This window comes from Camelus dromedarius, chromosome 10, assembly GCF_036321535.1.
Source record: "Camelus dromedarius isolate mCamDro1 chromosome 10, mCamDro1.pat, whole genome shotgun sequence".
Classification (NCBI taxonomy): domain Eukaryota; kingdom Metazoa; phylum Chordata; class Mammalia; order Artiodactyla; family Camelidae; genus Camelus; species Camelus dromedarius.
This window is the reverse complement of record NC_087445.1, coordinates 70,923,858-70,944,383: the sequence shown is the minus strand read 5'-3', so window position 1 is coordinate 70,944,383 and position 20,526 is coordinate 70,923,858. Positions and strand designations below refer to the sequence as shown.

At 56.1% G+C, this 20,526-nt stretch overlaps 1 protein-coding gene across 1 annotated transcript in view; it reads right to left on the bottom strand.

The window, feature by feature from the left end:
• Positions 1–1,336: 1,336 nt before the first annotated feature.
• Positions 1,337–20,526, bottom strand: part of LMX1B (LIM homeobox transcription factor 1 beta) — a 78,717-nt gene continuing 59,527 nt past the window's right edge. The window contains exons 3-8 of the mRNA XM_031450478.2: positions 7,359–7,591; positions 4,882–5,063; positions 4,634–4,711; positions 4,419–4,485; positions 2,338–2,481; positions 1,337–2,024 (exon numbers count right to left, since the gene is read on the bottom strand). Of these exons, the coding sequence (XP_031306338.1) occupies positions 1,867–2,024; positions 2,338–2,481; positions 4,419–4,485; positions 4,634–4,711; positions 4,882–5,063; positions 7,359–7,591 (862 nt within the window). The 3' untranslated portion in view covers positions 1,337–1,866. The remainder of the gene's footprint in view (positions 2,025–2,337; positions 2,482–4,418; positions 4,486–4,633; positions 4,712–4,881; positions 5,064–7,358; positions 7,592–20,526) is intronic.

The following is a 20,526-nucleotide window of genomic DNA, read 5'->3' as shown; positions in this document are numbered from 1 at the left end:
TGAGCACTGGCTGAGGACACTGTGGCCTTCAAGGCCCATCGAGGGGTCACTGAGAACAGGGCCTATCAGCCTGACCTCACTTCCTCTTTTGAAGGGGTTAGAGTTGAGTAGATTGGGGACAGGGGTTGACACAGTGTATCTGGCTCCTAGTAGGGCCTTTGACAAAATGGTCCACACTCCTTGGCTCAGAGACACAGGGCCGACTCCTTACATCGGCAGATATGCTCAGGAGCGAGATCAAATCAGTGGTCACAGAGTTGGGGTGCAGAGAAACTCCACAGGCTGGACTGAATCAAATAAGAGGAAACATAACAAGAAAAAAAGTCAAGGTCCTTTGCTGGGTCTAAATAATAAGTGGCCTCCCCACACACAGAGAGAAGAGGGATGTGGCTTATCTGTCACACATGTGTGAGGGTCAGAGGATCTGGTTATAGAAGGGCAGGCTGAATTTCCAAGGTGATGTGGCCTAAACCACTCGCTGGATCTTGGGCCATATTAACAGAGGCAGGGTGCCTAAAGTGGGGGAGGTGATGGACCTACTCACTTTGGCTGGCTGATGACAGTGGGAAGACTGGGTTATATCGGCTCCACACCTTTAGAGGGAAAGCTGGAGCCAGGCTGGGGGGTATAGTTTTAAAAGGAAGAGCTGAAGAAGCTATAAAAGCCTGGCTTTGAGAAGCAAGGACTCAGGGTTGAAAAACGCAGAGGCAAAATCAGCAGAAAAGGCAGCTGACCTGGAGCCCAATGAAGTAGTGGGCTCCTTGTCATTGGAGGTATGCAAGGAGAGGCAGAGATGGCTTGGGCAGGAGCCAAACATCTGATGGAGTGCCAAGTGGGTGACCCTTGAGATACCTTTCCACCTGGAGGTTCTGCCATTTGGCCTGGTTCTACCTAGTTTGGGGGCCTCTGTCTCTGCCCTTGAAGCTGGTTGGGTCTGGGGTGCCCTGCCTGTCTAGGCAGCCCTCATCTGGGCCAAGGCTGAGATACATGTGTGTCCATGTGCTTCAAGCTCACCCCATCCTTTCCCATCCTCCCACCCCTCCTGTTGCTATGAGAGGGGGTCCCTGCCCTTATCTGGCCTCTTTCCCCTTCCTGACAAGGCAGGGCTGACCCGCAGAGGCCTCTCTGTCTTTTTCAGCATTTCTATGTATCTCTGTGCGTATCCACATGGGTGTGCCTTTAAGAGTGTGTGCGTTCATATGTATGTCTCCATCCCTTAGAGTCCACCTGGGCTCAGTGTACCCGCCCTCCCGCCCCCCTGATGATTCCCTCTCAGGGCAGAGCTGTGATGGGCTTGGCCCACCTGCCAGGCTCCTCCCCACTTCTGCTCCAGGCTCCTGTTGGAAGGGGCGATCCCAGGCTGGCAGGCCTGCCCCCAGAGGTGGGGGAGGTAGGCACCAGCACAGGGCACAGGTACACACGCTTTTCCAGGTAACAGGCACCTCAAACACCACCGTCTTGGGCGTGCATGGGGGCCCTGCCTTGACCTAGGCCCCAGGCCATGGAGGTTGGCTTGACACAGAGAGGACGTTTAAAAAAATAGAGAGAATTTAAACTTCCCATAAAAGAGATGGGGAGGGGGAAGGAGGTGATGGAGGCGAGTGGCTGTCCTAGAGCTCTGGGTCCCTGGGGATGACATGGTCTCTGTGGGCAGGACACAGCCCCTGCCCAGTCCACGCCCATCTGCCTGTCTGGCCGTGCCCAGTGGGCATTTGAGCCAGGCCCAGTTGGCCGCAGGGAGGGCACTGTATGGCTGTCTGCAGAGTCTGTGCGGGCGGTGGGGCCAGGGGTGGCGAGGCTGGCCTCAGCGGCCCGCAGTCCCACCCAAGGACCCTTGCCCAAGCGTCCGTGCGGCCTGGCTGGCTCTCAGGAGGCGAAGTAGGAACTCTGCATGGAGTAGAGCCGGTCGATGGGGTTGCCCACGCGGGCCTGCAGGGAGCCCACATCCGAGGAGCCGAGGAAGCAGTCGCTGAGGCTGGTTAAGGAGGTATCGCTGTCGATGTCATGGAAGATGGAGTCGTTCCCTGGGGGGCAGAGGGGGCATCAGCACCGGGGTGCGGGCTGGGGCTCTGGGGGCCCTGTTGGCCCTGCAGGCTGTTGGGCTGGAGGGGAGGAAGGGAAAGCGCCTGACCAGAGGGGCTAGAGGTCTGGGGTGGAGTCTCCAGGGCGCCCCCTCCGGGTCAGGAGGAGGCAGGTGAGCTGTGCTGGCAGGGCCTGCCTGGGCCCTGGGGCGGGAGGTGGCTGTCTTGGCCCCAGGCTTGCCGGGTCAGCCAGTGGGCAGGGCGGTGCCAGGGCTGCGGGAGGCGGGCAGCTTACCATAGGGGTTCATGTGGTCACCTGGCATTTGGGGTGGCGTGAGACCCTGCTGGAAGGGGTCGCTGCTGCCATAAGGGCTCTGCTCCATGGCCACGATCTGCTGCTGCGGCGGGGCCAGCGGCGTGTAGGAGGCCATCATGCCCTCCATGCGACTCGACAGGACCTCTGGGGACACAGCACGCCCTCACTGACCGGCCTGGCTTGCCCCAACCTGGAGACCTCACAGGTGTACCCCAGCAATCCCTACTGACTTCCCATATGACCCCCCAGTCCAGGCTGCCCACTGCGTCCCCTCGGATCTCCTCTGGACTTCCCCAGCCCCTCCCCCTGCTGAGGTTCCCTGGGGCCTTCCAGGGCCACCTAACCCAGGTTTCTGACCACTGGCACCTTTCCCCAGATACTCACTCCAGCCTCTCTCCCAGAATTAGTTTATCCAAAGTCAGAGAGCCCTCCCCCCCCACCTCTCCCTTCCTCCAACAGCTCTGTCCGCCAACAGCTCACAGCCGGGGGAAGACAGACACCTAAGCAGCCAGCAGTGGCTCAACGTGTGCAGTGAGTGCCCTGCATCTGGAAGCATCAAGGTGGAGCCTGCACCCAGGCCAGTGAGGCTTAGGGAAGGAAGGTTTCCTGGAGGAAGGGGCCCTCCACCTCCATGTGACTTAAAGAACCAGCAGAGGTTCAACCAGCCTAGCAGGGGGCAGGCAGGCCAGGCTGAAGGACAGCAAAGGCAGAGGAGAAACTGCTGGGTGGGAGCAGGGAGTCCAGTCCATGGGGCCAGAGCATGAGGACAAGGGAAGGTCATGCGTGGGGAGAGAGATGATTCCCTGGGGCCCAAGCTGAGTGGGGGTCCCCTGAGGCTGCAGGAAGCCAGTGGAGGGTCTTAGCTGTGGAGGGACTGTGGACAAAGGCTGGGAGGGTGGAGGCCAGAGGCAGGGACCACTGGGAGGAGGGAGTTACAGGGAGGGGATGGGGTCCCAATTAAAGCAGATGCGGTTAGACTAAGAGGGGCATAAAGGACACGGGACAAGAAGCCACTGCCCGACTACGTTACTGAGCAGACGCAGTGCGCGTAGGACAGGAAGACAGGAAGGGTCAGAGGCGACGCTCGGGTTCCCTGTGTGGGGGCTGGGTGGGTGGTGGTGCCATTTGCGGAGAGGGGTCGGGTAGGAGTGGGAGGTGTTTGTTGGGAACATTCTCAGGGAGGCCACATCCAGGGGGCAGCTGGGAACACCAGAGAATGAGACACAGCTTGGGAGCGGGCTGGGAGACCCGAGGGAGTGGCTGCAGCCCCAGGAGGCTGGGCGTCTCCAGAGAGGGAGCAGAGAGAGAAGACAGGAAGCCCTGGGCTCTGAGGTCACAGCCATGAAGTCCTGGGTCCAGCCTGGGACCCTGGTCTGCCCCCAGAGTCCTGAGTAGAAAGGGCTGCCCACCAATGCCCTGGCATCTGCCTCGGAGCTCCCATCCCACCGGGGAGCCCGCCCCTGAGGCCCTGTGCCCTCCCTTCAAGGCCTTGAAGGCTCCATGTCCCCAGGCGGCCTGGGAGGCCAACCCCGGCCCACAATGTGGAAACAGCATTTGGGCAAAGCGCAGTTCACCCTGGACTCCTCAACAGCCTGCAGGCTTTCTTTGGAGATTTCTCTGGAGAATTCCACTGAATTCTATTGTGGGCAGCAGAGTGAGTGGTCATGTCAAAAGCAGAGGCTCAGGAGCCCCACACTTGGGGCTGAGGTCTGGATTTGCCCCTAACTAGCTGAACGATCCCAACCAGTCCCTTAGTCTCTCTGAGCCTCAGTCTCCTCATCTGAGAGATGGGATGTAACGATGCCCTTCCTCTCGGGGAGCTGTGAGAATTAAGTAAGACTGAGTGAGTTGAACGGTGGAAACAGTGCCTGGCACAAAGCAAGGGTGCATAGATGTCAGTTTTAAATATGGAAATTCAGCCACCCCTCTGGGCTGCCATCTCTCCTCCTGTGTCCCTCTCTACTTCACTGATCTCAGCAGGTTCCAAGGCAGCAGCTGCCTGAGCTCTGATGGCCTTGGCAGAAGGTTTCCCGGGAGACTGAGCCCCGCCCCGGCCCCGCCCCGGCCCCGCCCCGGCTCACCTTGGCCCAGCCGCTGGGAGTTCTGCTGTTCCTGCTGCTGCTGGTGCCGCCGCGCCAACTTCTTCATCTGCAAGAGACACGGGACACAGGACGTGCCAGGCGCCTCCCAGCCCCCATTCATTCCCAGCCCCACCCACACCAGGCACCCCCGTCTTCTGCCTGCCCACCTCCCCACCCCACCCTGCCCAGCGCAGAGGCAGGTGGCCTGTGCTCACCTTTGCTCTTTGGTTCTGAAACCAGACCTGGACCACGCGCACACTGAGGCCCGTCTCCGCCGCCAGCGTCTCCCGGACCTGCCGGGCGAGAGGGAGACGGTCAGGTTTGGGGGTGGGCAGGGGGGACTTCAGGATGGCTGGGGAGGTGGAGGGATGTCCCAGCCCCCTGCAAGAGTGGAAAGGGTGGTGACTGGAAAGGCAGCGGGTGTCGGGGTGTCAGCCCCCACCCCACCCCAGCCGCCCCTCACCTTCCGGCAGGGCTTGGAGGAGACCTCGAAGGAGGCCTTGAAGGCTCTTCGCTGCTGCGTGGTGAGGATGGTCCGGGGCCGCTTGGGCCTCCGCGGATCCTTCCCATCGTCCCCGCTGCCCTTACTCTGGTTGCCCTGTCCCTTGGCTGGCTTCATGTCCCCATCCTCGTCCTCGCTCTTCACTGTGGGGGACACAACTCAGCCAGTCAGACTTTTATCCTCAGGCAAGCTGCCGCCCGATGGGATCCCATCACCTGCCCACACCTGCCCTGACTCCCCAGGGCCCTCAGGGTAAAGACCATCCCTCCCCTGGCCCACAGGCCCTGCCTTGTCTAGTCTCCCATCTCCTGTCTGTCCCCTGGCCCATTCCCTGTGTGTCCCCTTCCTTGGCACACACTCCTTACTTCCTCATCTGGGGCCCCTGGGGAGACCTGAACCCAGGCCCCTAGACCTGCTCTGCTGACCACACAGGCAGACATACACAGGAAGGCACCCAGGTGAGCAGACACAGACACACACACACATGGATGCACACGTGTGCAGGGGGCAGAGATACAGGCCCATGTGGGGACAGGTATGGACTCTGCAGGATAACCAGGTGCACACACATGGCCGTGCACATGCCTCTGTGTGTGGACACACGGACGGGAGCACGATTTCACTGATGCTCACACACGGCCAATCTGCCCACAGGCCCCCAAGGAGAGATGCTGGCGTCTGTGTTCATTCTGGCCCTGGGCTTCCCCTGACCCATCTTGCCTGGGACCCACCTTGTCCTGTCGGCCTCCAGAGCCTGGGAGACCCCAGCCCAGCATGCCAGCCTTTGAGAAAACTAGTTCCCATGCTGTTGGCCCAGCCCCAGCCAGGGCTCAGGGCACAGAGAGGAGCCTTCTTCTTTGGAGCTTCCAGGGACTAAGAACTGATAGGCAAAGATACACATTCCAGATGTTCTCACACAGGAGTGTTCATAACCATGGCACACTTGCACACACGTGCACACACGTGCACACACACACAGGTGCATGCTCACAGGCGGGAACATTCAGGTATGCACACATCTGAACAGGCGCACACACCTGCACGCAGAAGCATTTCTACTCACCCAGGGACACACTCAGACCCACCATGCACACAAAGCCATTTCCAGGCCTGAGTGTGGGTCTCAGAGATGTCAGCCCCAGACAGACAGCAGAGCCTCCCCCCTCCCCACGCCCGTGCCTTCTGCTGACCCCAAGTCTGAACTGGTCTCCTTTCTCCCGGCCCATCTTCCTCGGAGCATGAGCCTCTGGGGAGGGGGCCTCCCTCCGAGACTCCCTCCCAGGGCCTGGTACAAATGTGCCAATGGCACCTGGCTGACTTCTGCTCTCCTCCAGTCCAGGTAGCCTGGCTGCAGTGCTGCCCCACCCAGGGATGGACAGAGGGACAGATAGGTGGGGGGCTCACACCTCTTCCAAGGGCCTCCAAGATCTTCTGGATGGTCAGGTCCTGTGACTGTCGGCTCCGGGTTCCCCCACCGGGCCTGGCAGACCAGGGCACCTCCTCCCCACACCCCCTGTTCCAGTCTGTCCCCACCACCCCTAGGAATGACAAGGCACCAGTCCCTCCCTGGCTTTTCCCTCCTTAAGACTTGTTCCTGGCTGGCCCCGCCCTTCCTGCAAGGAGGGCTCCAAACTGGCAAAATCTTTGGGGGCTGGAATAGGGTAGAGGGGGCCTTTCCCACCACCACAGAGGGCCTTGGTCTCCCCACAAAGCCAGGAAACAGGGACTAACTAGGGGTGCTGCTGCCCACTGCTGAAGGCTCTGGGGAGCTGATGGAGAGAGGACGTATCAGATCAGACACCTGCAGCCTGCAGACCTAGTGCTGGCAGAGACCCCTGTGGTGCTGTGCTGTGGTGGGGCCACAGCAAGAAAGAATGAGGGTGAGGGTGCTGGGCCAGAGAGCAGGGTGGGGTGTGCACCTGTGTGCAAACCACAGTACACGTGAGCACGTGGAAAATTTATTTACTGCATGTGTGTTGGGGCACGTGTGCACGTGTTTACATGCGTATACACGTGTGTGTGTCCCTGGGTGTGGCCTTTTGCATGCTCAGGCATGGAAGTGCACGTCTACACACGTACATGTGTCCAGCTATTTGCACTCTTGGCATGGGTATCCACACATGCATTTTACATGTTGGTGTGTGTCCATCTGTGATCATGTGCACCTACACATGTGCACGAGCACGTGTGCCTTGGTGATAGTGTCCAGGTGCACTTGTGTGCCTGTGGGGCTGTGCGCACATGTCCGTGTGCACCCAGACATGTGCATGTGTATATGTGAACACATCAGTGCACACATACATGGGATGTGGGTGCAGTGTCTGTGTGGAGCTCGGGTCCTGGGGCCAGCGGCCGGCTTCTCCTGCAGGTGTGGCCCTCCATGGCATGCTGCCAAGCCCCTCTCCCTGCCGCCTGCCCCAGCTCCAGCCCTGGCTCACCAGAGTCAGACTCATCGGGGCTCACGGAGCTGAGCAGGTCCTTCTCCTTCTCGTAGTCACCCTTGCACAGCAGCTGGCCCTCCTTGAGCACAAACTCGTCGCCCTTGCGTAGCTGCCGCTCACACACGCAGCAGCAGAAGCAGCCCAGGTGGTACACGCACTCCAGTGCCCGCATCACAAATTCAGTGGGGGCGATCTTCTCCATGCAGCCGCTGCACTTGGCCGCGAAGAGCCTGCAGGTGCACAGAGTGGGCACACTGGCTGGAGTCAGGGGTTCCTCCCAGAGGCACTGCCCAGGAAGGCCTCTTCCTCCCGCCACCCTGACCCTCCAGCCCAAGTGGGAGAGGCCCTCCCTGGGCACAAAGCCAGACAGTAGGAGCCCTACCCCTTGGCTTGCAGGGTCCTGGCTCATGGTGGGCACTGGGCATCCTGCCCAGAGGTGCCCTCTTCTGGGAGCAGTAGCTCAGGGCCCTTCCCGCCCAGAGACACAATGGCCACTAGAGGGCAGAGTGCAGGGTCAGCCTCCACCTTCCCCGAGAGCCAGGTCGGCCCCTGCCCTGAGGGGAAGGACAGGCAGCCCACAGGTCCCATCCACCCTCACTCCAGGACCTGCTCTGCCTCCTAGCTGCCCTACCCTCTCCCCCACATCCAAGCCATCCCCAGGCCTGTCCAACCCACCACCCAGCCTGGGCCCCTTGTCTCCTGCCTGAGAGCTGCTTCTGTGCCCTCCCTGGGTTCCTGGTCCTTCCAACCCTTCAACTCAACTTCCAGAATGAGAGCCAAAGGGATCTGGCTAAAACACACATTTGATCATGCTGCTTCCCTGCTCCAGACTCTTCCATGGCTCCCTAGTGCCCTCAGGAGAGCCTCCAAGCTCATGAGTCTGACACTCAGACCCTTCACAATTCTGCCTCTTCTCTCATCCCTCTGCTCCCCGAGGCTGTGGCCCCGTGGAACAGCCTGCAGTCTCTCCAGAGCACCATCACACTGGCCTTTTGACCTGTGCTTTCTCTGACCCTCACACTTGCTTGTCCCTCATTTCAGCTGAGAAATCTCCACCATAAACAGATATTCATGGAGCACATACAGCCTACCAGCCACTCTTCTAAGCACTCTTCGTGCAGAAATGCATTCAATCCTTGTAACAAACCCTACGAGGCAGGAACAAATATTCATCCCATTTTAGAGATAAGGAAACTGAGGTGCTGAGAGGCGGAGTCACTTGCTCAGGGTCGCGTGGGTAGTAAGTGACGGAACTGGCTCTGCGCCTGGGCTTGGTACGGTCCTTCCATGACAGAGAGGATCCATCTTCCATCTCCGGAGACAAAGCCGGGGGTGGGGTGAGGGGGTCTCCTTGCCTCTGGCGAGTGTACAGAGGAGTCTAAAAAGCATGGCTGCGCCTCTCCCCAGACCTACTGACCGCTCCTCCAGGCCCCCATCCCTATCACGTGCCCTGCTCTGTGGGAACTCAGCCTCAACAACACTTTGATGGAAAAATTTATGAAGAATCAAATTATTGCTGCTGGGAGGGAATTAAAACCATTTTTCATTCCCCGCGTCCCCGGGCCACGTCTGCGGGCGCCACCTTGGGAGCACTGCGCACATCCCATCCCTCTTTATGGCCCGCCATCACAGGCACAGATTACAGCTGCAATTCTCTACTAATCGGTTCTGGAACAGAAATGGCCATAAATGCAAGGCTCTCAGCCTGCCTCCCTTCCCTGGGCTGCCATCAGCACCGCCCACAGCAAGCTGGTGGGGCGCAGTGGACAGGGCCAATCCGAGCTCTGCCTGCTGCCCTGGCACCAGCCAGGGCATTCAAATTGGGGGCACCCCAGCAACCCCTGCCATCCACTTCTAGTCTACCCAGCAGGCTCCTACTCATCCTGCAATGCCCAACTCCAATGCCACCTCTTCTGGGAAGCCTTCTTTGAAGCCCGAGTCTTGAGGAGGTGGCCTCCTCTATGCTCATCTCAGGCCTCAGTTCCCTTTACTGTAAAATGGGGATGTCAACAGGACCTCCCTCAAAGGGCTATTGTCAGGGTTCAATGATATTGAGCGTTTAACTCGATGAATAAGTACCACATCAGAGTGAGAGCGCATGCCCCATCAGCTCCCAATCCTACACAGGTCTGCCTGATCCTTAAGGAAATCTCAGTGAGTGTTCGAGAAGCAGGTGAGTGAAGGCTTCGCAGGTGCAGAGGCTAAGGCAGACAGAACTCTATTGGCCCACAGAGCTTCACAAGATGAATTCATCTCCAATTTGGCCCTTTGGCTGAAGACCTTTGTTCAGGGTGCAACCCACCCAACTGTCCATGGCACCCTAGGCAGAGGCCCCTAGAGGTCCTCCAGCTCTACCAAGGGGCTGGGGAAGGAGCCAGGTTTGCAGAACCTGCTGCTCTGACATGGAAGACCCTTCTGTCTCCTCTCTCCCAGTGTCTCTCTGACCCCTCCCCACACTCTACCTCCTGACCCAGGGGCCTCACTCAGGGCTGTGGCCCCCAGGCTGACAGGGGATGGCTGCATCTGTGCCACTTGGCAGGACCAGAGCCCCAGGCTGGGTTGGTACACCTTGGGTGGCTCCCAAGGAGGTGGCTCTCTTAGTCAGGGGGAGGGTGCAGCAAGGGGGTTGACCTGCATTTGCAGGCGCCGCCACCAAGCAGGCTCCGTTCAGAACTGCCGCGCTAATGCCTTGGCAGCAGGGGGTCGATTGCTACTTTCTCCAAACTCATCAACACAATCTATTATTAATACTTCTCCAAAGGCTCGGCGCCGCCATTACGGAGGCAGCGCCAGCCACTCGGGGCATCATCTGTTATCTAGATTGCAAAAACTCGGGAAATAAAACAAACTGTGCACACTTTATAAACGGAATGTGCCATCCGTTTGGTCTCCAAGCATCTCTCCAACCAATAAAACATCGGGGGGGATGCATGAAATACTTGCTCCCAATTACAGGCTGCCTTTGTCTACCGTGCCAGGGTGAGAGCTACTAACGGCATGTGTGGGCGGGCTTGGGGCACCAGCAGCGTGCCCCCTTCTTTGTGCGCCCCCACGCCCCCTCCTCGATCCCTCCCACCATGAAGGATTGCTGGAACCAGCCATCAGGAAGCAGCCCCAGCCACAGGCGGATGGCCCTGTAATCAGATGGACTCAGGTTCAATGCTTGTTTCTACCACTTGATGGTTTGTAACTGGGCAAGTAATTTCCTCTCTCGAGGTCTCAGCTTACTTATCTGTATAATGGGCTCAACAACACTGCCTGTTTCTCAGTGGGAAAATGTAGGGAGCTCAGGATAAAGCTGCCAGCACAGAGCGGGTGGTCAAGGGGCATAGGCAGGCTTCCCGTGAATGCTGTACAGAAGCTACAGATATTGGCCAGAGATACAGAACTGCTCAGGCTGAAAAGCTCCGAGTCTTCTTGCCTCCCTCCCCCTCCTGCCCCCGAGGGGCTCCTGGATCGGGAGCTCAGGTCCTGCTCTCAATCATGACTGGCTCTGTGACCTTGGGCAAGTCTGAGCCTCATTTCCTCATCTGTAAGAAACAACAGTCCCCACTCCCCAGAACTGAGCAGGGCATTCCTGATGGGTGTGTTTTTCCTTCTCACACTTGGGCTGGGAGGCCAAGACGGGGCAGGCCCTGGGGTCAGTGGATGGGAGGAGCTACCTGTGGCCTCCCCTCTAGCTGCCCCACCCTCTTGGCACCAATCCCCTCGATCTGGCTCCTCCCCTAATCTGGAAACTCCAAATCTAGACAGCAGCTTCATGACCACATCACAGACACACAGGCTTGATAGCAACCCACACAGTCCCCGTTCCCATTCTCCATATAAACTGCTGACCCTCTCCTCACGCTATCCCTACAACCTAGAATGCCGTTCCCCCTCTCCCAACTTTTGCCCAGCAAACGCCTGCTTATTTTGAAGGAGTTAGCTTGGGCATGCTTTTCTCCAGGAAGCTCTCTTCTCCTCTCCAGTCTTAGATCAATGTCCCCCCCACCCCCCCCACTACTGTAAAACGTATTCTACAGATTCCACTCTACTTCTTTCCAGGTCCACCTTCCCCACAGTCACCTGTGTCTTTAATGCTGAGCACAAGCCCCCATACACACTAAGGTGAGCAGTAATTGTTTGTTGAATGAATGTTAAACCAACCAATATAGTCCTGTTTGGCGTGTGAGGCAGGGCGTCAGTCCCCACCCCCAAACTGGTCTGGTGGGAGCCACCTGAGGAGACAGTGCTACCTGGGAAGGAGCGGGGGCAGGCAGCCTGGAGTTCTTTCCTGGCTCCATAACTTTTTCCCTGTGTGACTTTGGTCAAGACATTTAACCTCTCTGAGCCTCTATTTCTTTATCTGTAAAAATGGGAACGATGGTACCTACTTACAGGGTTGTTGGGAGGGCTGAATGTGTGTGAAGCCCTTGGCCCCGTGCAGGCATGAAGAAGGCATTCCACAAGAGCTGGCGTCTGTCTTTCTTTTATTCCTTATGAGTCCAACATGCCTTTGTCAATTACCTTCACTGGGGTCTCCCAGTGGTCTCTGGAAGCAGCCCAACCACACCTCCCTCTCATGACCACCCTGGGTTCTGGATCGGTCCTTCTAGCTTCTGTCTGTCTGGGCTGGACAAAGCACCCCTGGCTCAGTTCTCTGTCTCTCTCATTAATATTATCGAGCTCAATTAACATCTAATGGCATCACCTCATCAAATCCCCACAAAACCCTAAAAGGAAGCTGCTGTTTCTATCCTCATTTCACAGACGAGCACAGGAAGGTGTAGAAGGCAGGTTCAAGGTCATACGGCAGGATCACCATATACTCCCTCCCTACTCCGTGCATCCAAATGTTTCTTCTCTCATCAATTACCCTTGCCCTTTGCTGTGAGTACCATGCCCACATCCGTGCCCTCCCCAAGAACATACCAAGTTCTTATTATCTGGCATAAGCCCAGCACCCAGTCGGTGTGGCTGAGTGGGTTTTTCTTAAACCAAACTGAACATCTCTCTCCCGCAAACACATCCTCCCTCTCCCAGGATCATCTGTGATTGCAGAGTAAGAAATTCCCTTTTTAGGGATGTCCTTCCCTTAAAGAGTCCCAGGCTATGACACACATCTCCATCTCCTGAGTTTTTACTGGTTTATGTGTTTAATGCTCAATTTATTAGACTCATAAAGCTAACAAACAAAACTTAGAAAACCAATTTTTTTCTGGAACATTTGAACATGGACTACAAATCTGAATAATTTCTCTTAAACCATTGACACCTGCAGAGATGCATACAGTACGGCTGATTCTTTTACCTCCGATAAAATCGGTTTTATCCAGCCTCTCCTCATGGGTCTTCAGCCCCAGATCTTGGAGTCCATATGACATGCACTGGGCTTGGAATCCTGGCTCTGTCACTTCCCAGCACTGGAACCCTACACCAGTCCCTTCTCCTCTCTCAGCCTCAGTGACCTCATCTGTCCAATGGGGATAATGGCTGGGCACATGAGACAGGCTCCATAAGTGGGGACCATGATTGCTGTCATCATCTCTCCCAGACTTTCCAGCACTGGTTCACTATCCTTGCCGAGTAGAAGCTCCTCCCTCTTCTCCTCACTGTACTGCCATTCCCAGACCCCCATCACTGAATTTTACAGTTTATGTAGCCCTTAGCTGGGTTCTCAGTTCAAGAGCTCCCAGCAGTTTTAAGATAAGCCCAAAGGTCTAATCATGGCATTCAAAGCCTGACTCTACCCCTTCATACCTGGCCTCCGGTACTCTGCTCCAGCTGCCATGCTTCTCATTGTTCCCTGAGCACAGTAAGTCCCTTCCTGCCTCCTTAGCACCAAAAATTTCATCTGACTCCAAGGCCTGTCTTCTTGCCCCCTTTCCTTTGCTTCTTATTGAACTCCTCTTCATCCTTCAAGACCCAATTCAAGTATCACCTCCTATGTGAAGCCTTTCCTGATACCCAAAGACCCAGATATTTATGTGTCTAAAGGCCCCACTGACCTAGAAATAAGGAACTGGGTCTAATTCAACCCCCTACCCTGGGCTCTGGCATTGAGTTGGTGGTTACTGAGTGTTTGTTGAATGAATGAATAACCTTGTGAGAAACGAAATGGGCAGTCAGGTAGGACAAGAGAACACTGGATATTCTGCTGCTGGGGGGTCTGAGAACACGGCCAGCTAGCAAGATAAGTGAACTTTCCCTCCCCTGCCCCCTTCACAACTACACAAACTGGAGGCCAGTGTCCCAATTTTTTATCAACAAAATTCTATACATGCCTCCTGCTGAGCTGGGAATCCTGCAGTAACACCCCCGGCTGCACTCTCCTGCCTAGTACACAGGGAAAGCCCTGGGAGTGCCATGTTAGTATAAAATGACTCCCCTGACCATTAAGTGACTGGACCAGGCCTGGACACCGGACTCGAGGTGGGCCAATTGGCCCCTCTGTCCTATGTCCCCTCCTTCTCCTGCTCATTCAAGGGCTCTTTGTCAGCTCCCCATCCCCATCCTCATTCTCAGAGGAATGGCTTTCCACATCTCTAGCACCAGCTGTGTGGCTTTGGGTCATTCACATTCCTTTCTTTGAGCCTCAGTTTCCTCTTCTGTAAAATGGGGGTGCTGATCCCTCCTTCACTGGTGATTGAGAATCCTGTGAGTTTTACTGGATATGAGAAAGCCAAGCCCAGTGCCTGGCCCAGAGGGCATCTCTGCAGGTGTGTCTTCCCTTTCTTTCCCTAGTCTAAGTCTCATGTGGTCCCCAGTGTGGGCTCTGGAACCTTCTCGTCTACACCTCCAATTGCAGTCTGAAGCCCCTGATACACTATTGAACCTGAGTTCCCCCTGAGGTATGATCTTCTGGGAGACTCTTGCCCAGAGCCGCACTGGGGACCAGGCAGATTCTGGGCCTGGTTTCTCTCAGGGCTTCTCCAGGCCTAAGTCCCACAGTCCCTGGAAACACTCCCTTCATGGGGACTGCAAGGCTTGGCACCTGGAACTGAATTCCCTGTCCCCACTGGCCAAACCTTCACTGATTCATACAGCAAACACCCAAGGAGGCTGACTCTGTGCCAGGCTTGTGCAAGATGCTTGGGGGACTGAGTCAGACCAAATCTTGTCCCCTGGGAGCTGGCACAATGCGGCATGTGCCTTGATGCGTTACACTCAGCAGGCTGGGGGAGCATAGAAAGGTATGCTAGTCAATCTGGAAGACAGCTGAGGACTTCCTGGAAGAGGCGACATGAACTTGGTCCTGGAAGCAGAAGGAATGGTCTGAAGAGTCTGAATCTCACCTCTGCCAATCCCAGCTGCCTGAACCTGGGCAAGCCATCTCTACTCACTGGCCTGTTCTCCAGCCTGAAAACGGGGACCACAATCCCCGCCCCTTACAGGTGATCACAATCACGTTTACCCTCTGTGCCACACCTTCAGAGGCTCGCGGCAGGATCCCAGGGCACTAACTGGGCCCCACATAGGAAGTGCTCAGTAGGCGGCTCGTGCTGTCATTGCTGCTGGGACTGTGGTGTCTGCAATGATACCTGTTGAAGGATAAGCTGGAGTTCCCAGGAGTCCAGGGGACAGGACTCCACACTCTTGGGGTTCCAGCTGCTGCTGCTGGAGACTGCCTGTCATTTGGAGGAGCTGATGGGGCGAGAGCAGGCAGAGGGAGCTGCCTGGCTGCCTCCCTCCTGGACTCGTTGACATCTCCCCCACGTGCCTGCCGCGTCCTTATCATTCCGGGTGTAGCTGTTTTTTATTTTGAGACAAAAAGGGGCCTGTTGATGGGGCTCCAACTCAAACCAGCTGCAAACATCTGCTTTGATGCGGCGGCGGCGGGCCAGGCGGGCGGCGGCGGGAGCCGCAGGCGGGGGCCCCGGTGCGCCCGTCAATCACGCGGCTGGAATGCGCGGCGTGGCCGGTCGCTCGGACCGACGGCTGCCGGGCCGGCGGCGCGCGCGCCTCGCAGGGCCTCTCCGCCGCCTCGCCGCGCCGGGGCCGGGCCTGCCGCGAGGGCGGCCCCGGCGCTTCCTGCGGGCGCACAGACCCTGCTGTGCGGAGCCGCTGGCTCCAAGGCCCTTTGATCCCGGCCCGGGGCGCTGTCGGGAGCCCGCGGCCGGGGCTGGAGGTCACGGGCCTGGGGTAGGAGGGACGGGCCCAGCCGGCAGCCCGGGGTACCATCCAGGGGCCAGCCCCGCCAGGCAGGCACACATTCCGTGATTCCACACCTATTTATTTAGCACCTACTACCTGCCAGGCACTGTCTGGAGCCTGGGGAGAGGCAGTGAGCCAACTGGACAGTTTCTCCCAACACCCCCCTCCAGCTTCCATTCTAATGGGTGTGGAGACAAGCTAGAAATAGATACCTCTCTAGCATAAAGGGTGTAACAAATGGTGACAATGATGATAATGAGGCAAAGAAGAGCCATCAAGGTGACTGAGGCAGTTAGAAAGAACCGTCAGAGGCCTTACTGAGATACCCCGGAGGGAAAAGGGTTCCCAGCAGAATGAATAGCAAGTGCAAAGACCCTGAGGCCTGACTGTATTTGGGGTGTTGGAGAAATGACAAGCTGGAGAAGATGAGCGGCAGGAGAAGGCCAGGAGGTGCAGGTAGAAGCAGGGGTTGGGGCAGATCAAGTAGGGCTTTGGCAGGAGGGTTTTGAGCAGAGGGGTATATGAAGTGACGGACATCTAACCAGGTTCCTCAGGCAGCTGCGTGGGGGCCAGGAGATGCTTTGGGAGTTTATCTCCATAATCCAGGCAAAAGTTAGGGTTGGCTCAAACCAGGGGAGGTGCTGAGAAGTTGCCCTGTCCCGGATGCGTTTTGAAGGTAGACAGGGACACGAGAGGATGTGAGGGAAAGGACAGAGACATAGGTGAGTTCAAAATTTGGGGACCTGAGCAAGGACGGAGTTGCCATTAAATGAATGGAGACCAAGGAGAGGTGGGGGGGGGGGAGAGTCGGGAGTGCAGTTCTGGACATGTTCTATCTGAGCCCTTTTAACAGCCATGTGGATGTGTCTAGGGGGCAGTTGCATGTTCAGAGAGAGGCTCAGGCTAGAGATACTCTTTGGGAGCTTCCAGGATACACAGATACACAGATACACACACACACTCCTACAGAGTGAGTAGCACATGGCTTGGCAGCTGATAACTAGTCTCTCATCTTTGGGGCTCTGATCCCTGGGGGTGTAGAGGCAAGGCCCAGACTGCCCCAGGAGTTTCTTTTCATTTTGGGGATACTGGGACTTCTCTGGGTACCAGATCTCTCCTGGTGACATCAGGGAGAGACAATCAATGGTGCAGGTTGGTGCAGGGCAGGTGGGAGGTATCGCATCATGCCCCTCTGGCCATCCTCCCAACTGCCCCTTCCTGCCCTCCAGCCAGGGCCAACGTGCACCAGAGGTGAGCGCCAGGCCAGGCCCGAGGCTAAGGGCTTTACCATATTACTTCACTAACCCTTGGATTGATGCCCTTCCCTCTTTTTTTCTGCCCTTCACTGGTGAATTCCATTCACTTGATGATTCATTTATTCACTCATCCACCTAACATTCATTGAGCACCTACTATGAGCCAGGCCCTATGCTGGGCTCACAGTAGGAGCCTTCTCCCAACTGCTCATCCAACCCCTCTGAGCTGATTCCAGGTTCCCTTCCCCCATTCGCACTGAGTCACCAGCTCCTGGTTGCCAAATCCAGCAGCCATTATTATTGTTATTATTACTTACTAAGATTTTTAAGTGTTTCCTACATACCAGGGCCCGTGCCTTATTTGCACACAGACTCCTTCCCCATAAGCCCATTTAGAAGTAGGCACTGCCACTCTTTTCACATGAAAGGAAAGTGGTGCTTGGAGCAGGTAATACAATTGCTCAGCGTGAGAATGGGGACTGAAGCTGGGATGTCAGGCTCCAGAGCTCACCTTCCCTGCCTTGCCACCGGGACCTCCTTGTGCTGGGAGGGAGCGCTGCCTCCGCCTCCCTGCCCACCACTTGGCACGACTCTGTACTTGCTCCATCAGCTCAGAGCTGTGGGCCCACGCCCTTGGCTGGGGCTGGGGGTGCCACAGGTACAGAGATGAGGGGCTAACAACACGGGTGGAAGATAAGAAACCCCACACCACAAGCTGTAGAGACCTTTGGAGTGACCAGCATGCGCTAGGCCCAGAGCTGTGTGCTGAGGAAGGGCTGAGGAATCCAGGACAGGGCCTGATGAGGGGAGAGTTCCCAGAGGCAGGCCGCGGCTGGGGAGCAGGGATGACTTCCTGGAGAAGAAGCTATAAAGAGTGCAGAAGATTGAATTGGGGGGGAGGGTATAGCTCAGTAGTAGAGTGCTTGTTTAGCATGCATAAGGTTCTGGGTTCAATCCCCAGCACCTCCATTAAAAATAATAATGATAATAATAAATAAACCTACTTATCCCCCCAAAAATTTAAAATAAAAAAAGATTGAATGGGGTAAGTGGTCAGGCTGGGGTGTGAAGAGGAGTGTGTCTAAGTCCAGAGTCTGGACTCTGTGTAGGGAGGGGCAGAGAAGCAGAGAGGCCATTCTGGGAGGGAGAGGTTGAATGAGCGGAGGCCATTTTCAGGGTTAGGGAGACATGGGTCAGAAAGGTTGGAGCATAGGTGAAAAAGAAGGGTCAAGCTGGAGGCCTTGAATGTTGGGCTAAAGAAGATAGATGGTTTCTTTTGTTGCCATCTACTCACCCATCCATCCATCCATCCATTCATCCATCCATCATCCATCTACCCCCTCCAATCACATAGCCACTCAGCCAGCTATCCATCTATTTATCCAACCACCTACCCAACCATCATCCATCCATCCATCCATCCATCCACACACATCCATGCACCCATCCATCCACCTGCTCAGCTATCCACCCATCTCCCACCCACCCACCCACCCTCTCAGCCATCCATCCAAAGATACACACCTCCATGCATCCATCTATCCAACACACACTTAGGCATTCACTCTGTGCCAAATCCTGTGCCATGATTCCTCCTCTTGAAAGCAGAAGCTGCCTTTTAAGGCTTTACCGTAAGGCTTGCTGATTCTGTAAGCATTTCCAAACACCCACCACGACCAAGCGCTGTGCTAGGTGATGAGGAATCAGTGAGGAACAAGACACAGGATCACTTCCCCTCAGTGAGTTCATGGTGTAATGGGGAACAAGGTTTTCCAGGGGGAAAGAGGTCGCAGAAGGAGAAATCCAGGACACCTCTGGAGAGCCTAACAAGTGGCCAAGCTGACGTTTTGGCCCCCTCTTTCTGATCCCAAGGATTTTGGACTCCTTGCACACAGACCACAACATTTTAATTATGGTTGGAACAACATTGATAAACTTCCTTTGAGCAAGTGTTTTCTGGAACAAACTCCATTACATCAATTTAGTTTTTTGATCAATTTTCTTTCTAGTGCAGTTAAATAATTTACAACTTTTTCCATTTTCATTTTTATTTTACTAAAATTATTTTCATTGAGATACTTTATTTTCCATGAAAAATTCTTAATAAACGTTTGCTCCATTGTCAGGTTTGTGCCTGTACTGCATCTAACTGATTATCAGGATTTGACTCTTGCGTTAATTTGTAGCCAGTGATACATTTTACCGTGGGTAGTTTCGCTGTTAGTTTACTGGTTAATTTACAAAGTTAAATTTCCCCCCAGGCTCAGGTAGGGTGGTTTTTAACATCAGCAACAAAAGTACCAAAGGTTATGACTGCAGATTTTACCAAGCAGCCAATGAAAACATGCTCAGGGTCAAAACCACAGGTGAGGACAGCCTTGTGGTATCATATATTGGGTGCGAATGTCCAGCTTCAGCTGGGACCCCTTAGACTAAGTAAGCATGCTCTTTCTTACCCAGAGACAGTGATCTCTCCCTGACACTTTCCTCTGCTGGTTAAACTCCCAAGGTTCTGGTGGCTGTTTCTCTACACTCCAGTTATGAGTCTGTGTTTGCCAAAACAGCCCTTAAAAAGCATGGCACTCAGCAACTCACTGCTTAACACAGTCCTCCAGGGGCCAGAAGAGCCATCTCCTCCCTTATTCCCTACCCTATGCTCCTCTTAATGCAGCCAGAGATAACATTAATTTTGCTAGCCCAATCACTGAGGGCCTCACTGCCCAGTCTCATGAGATCTGGACTAAGTCCCCCCTCATCCGCTGCCCCCCACACACACATAGATACACACAGACACACACAGAAACACACACACGTGCACCTGTGTTCCTGCTGTCCAGTTTCTGAACCACGCCCTGGCATACACCCCCATTGCCACACTTGCGGAAACCCTGCTCAGAGCTTCACACGCAGAGGTTTCACCAATGTTTCATGACCCCCTCGGAGGTGGGAGTCCTTCCTTACACAGGTCACCCAGCTGGTTTTGGTAGAGCCAGCACCCCATCCCAGGTCAGCCTGGCTAGTAACCACCGCTCTCCTGCCTTCCTGGAGGTCGGGAAGATGGGTGGGGACAGGGGAGCAAATGCCCCAGAGTTTGGGAGCCTGAGATCTGCTCCCAGCCAGCGGCCTGTCTGTGCCCCGCTGACTGCAGGGACGCAGCGTAGTGTGTCAGCAGAACACGACCCCCGGCGGAGGCGCCGAGAGATAATCTGAGAAGTGGGTTCAGAGAGGAGGGGACTCCAGGCCGGTGGAAGGCCGGAGGGGAAATTCTGGAGGCCGCGGCTCTCGGAGGTGTAGGTGATGTCATTTCCTCCCCACAGCCCGGACCCCTTGCTAGGGAGTAAGAAGAGGCTCCGGGAGACACCTCCCTGGGCCTCGGCGCCCGCTCAGGCCGCTGCGGCCGGGTCAGGACCGGGCCCCGGCGCGCACCGCCGCCCCGGCCCCCGCCGCCCGGCCGCCCGTTTAGTGGGTAACTGATCGCCCCGCGCCCCGCCACCGCCGCCCGCCGCCCGCCGCCCGCCGGAGCCGCTTAATCACCGCCCGCCCGGCCGCATTAGCATAGTAATGGCCTTTAAATTGAGCCTCTTTGTTTTTTAATTAAGCTCCCAGCAGGTACAGAGAAGAGCGATTATTGAGGAAGCTGCCAGCGCTAATCGCCCGCAGTCATTTGACAATTAAAAAGCGCCCGACTTTAACCCTTTCCCCGCGCCCACAGCAGCTCCCCCGGCATTTATCCAGCGCCCACTGTGTGCGCGCTTTCCCGGTGGGATCCGCGG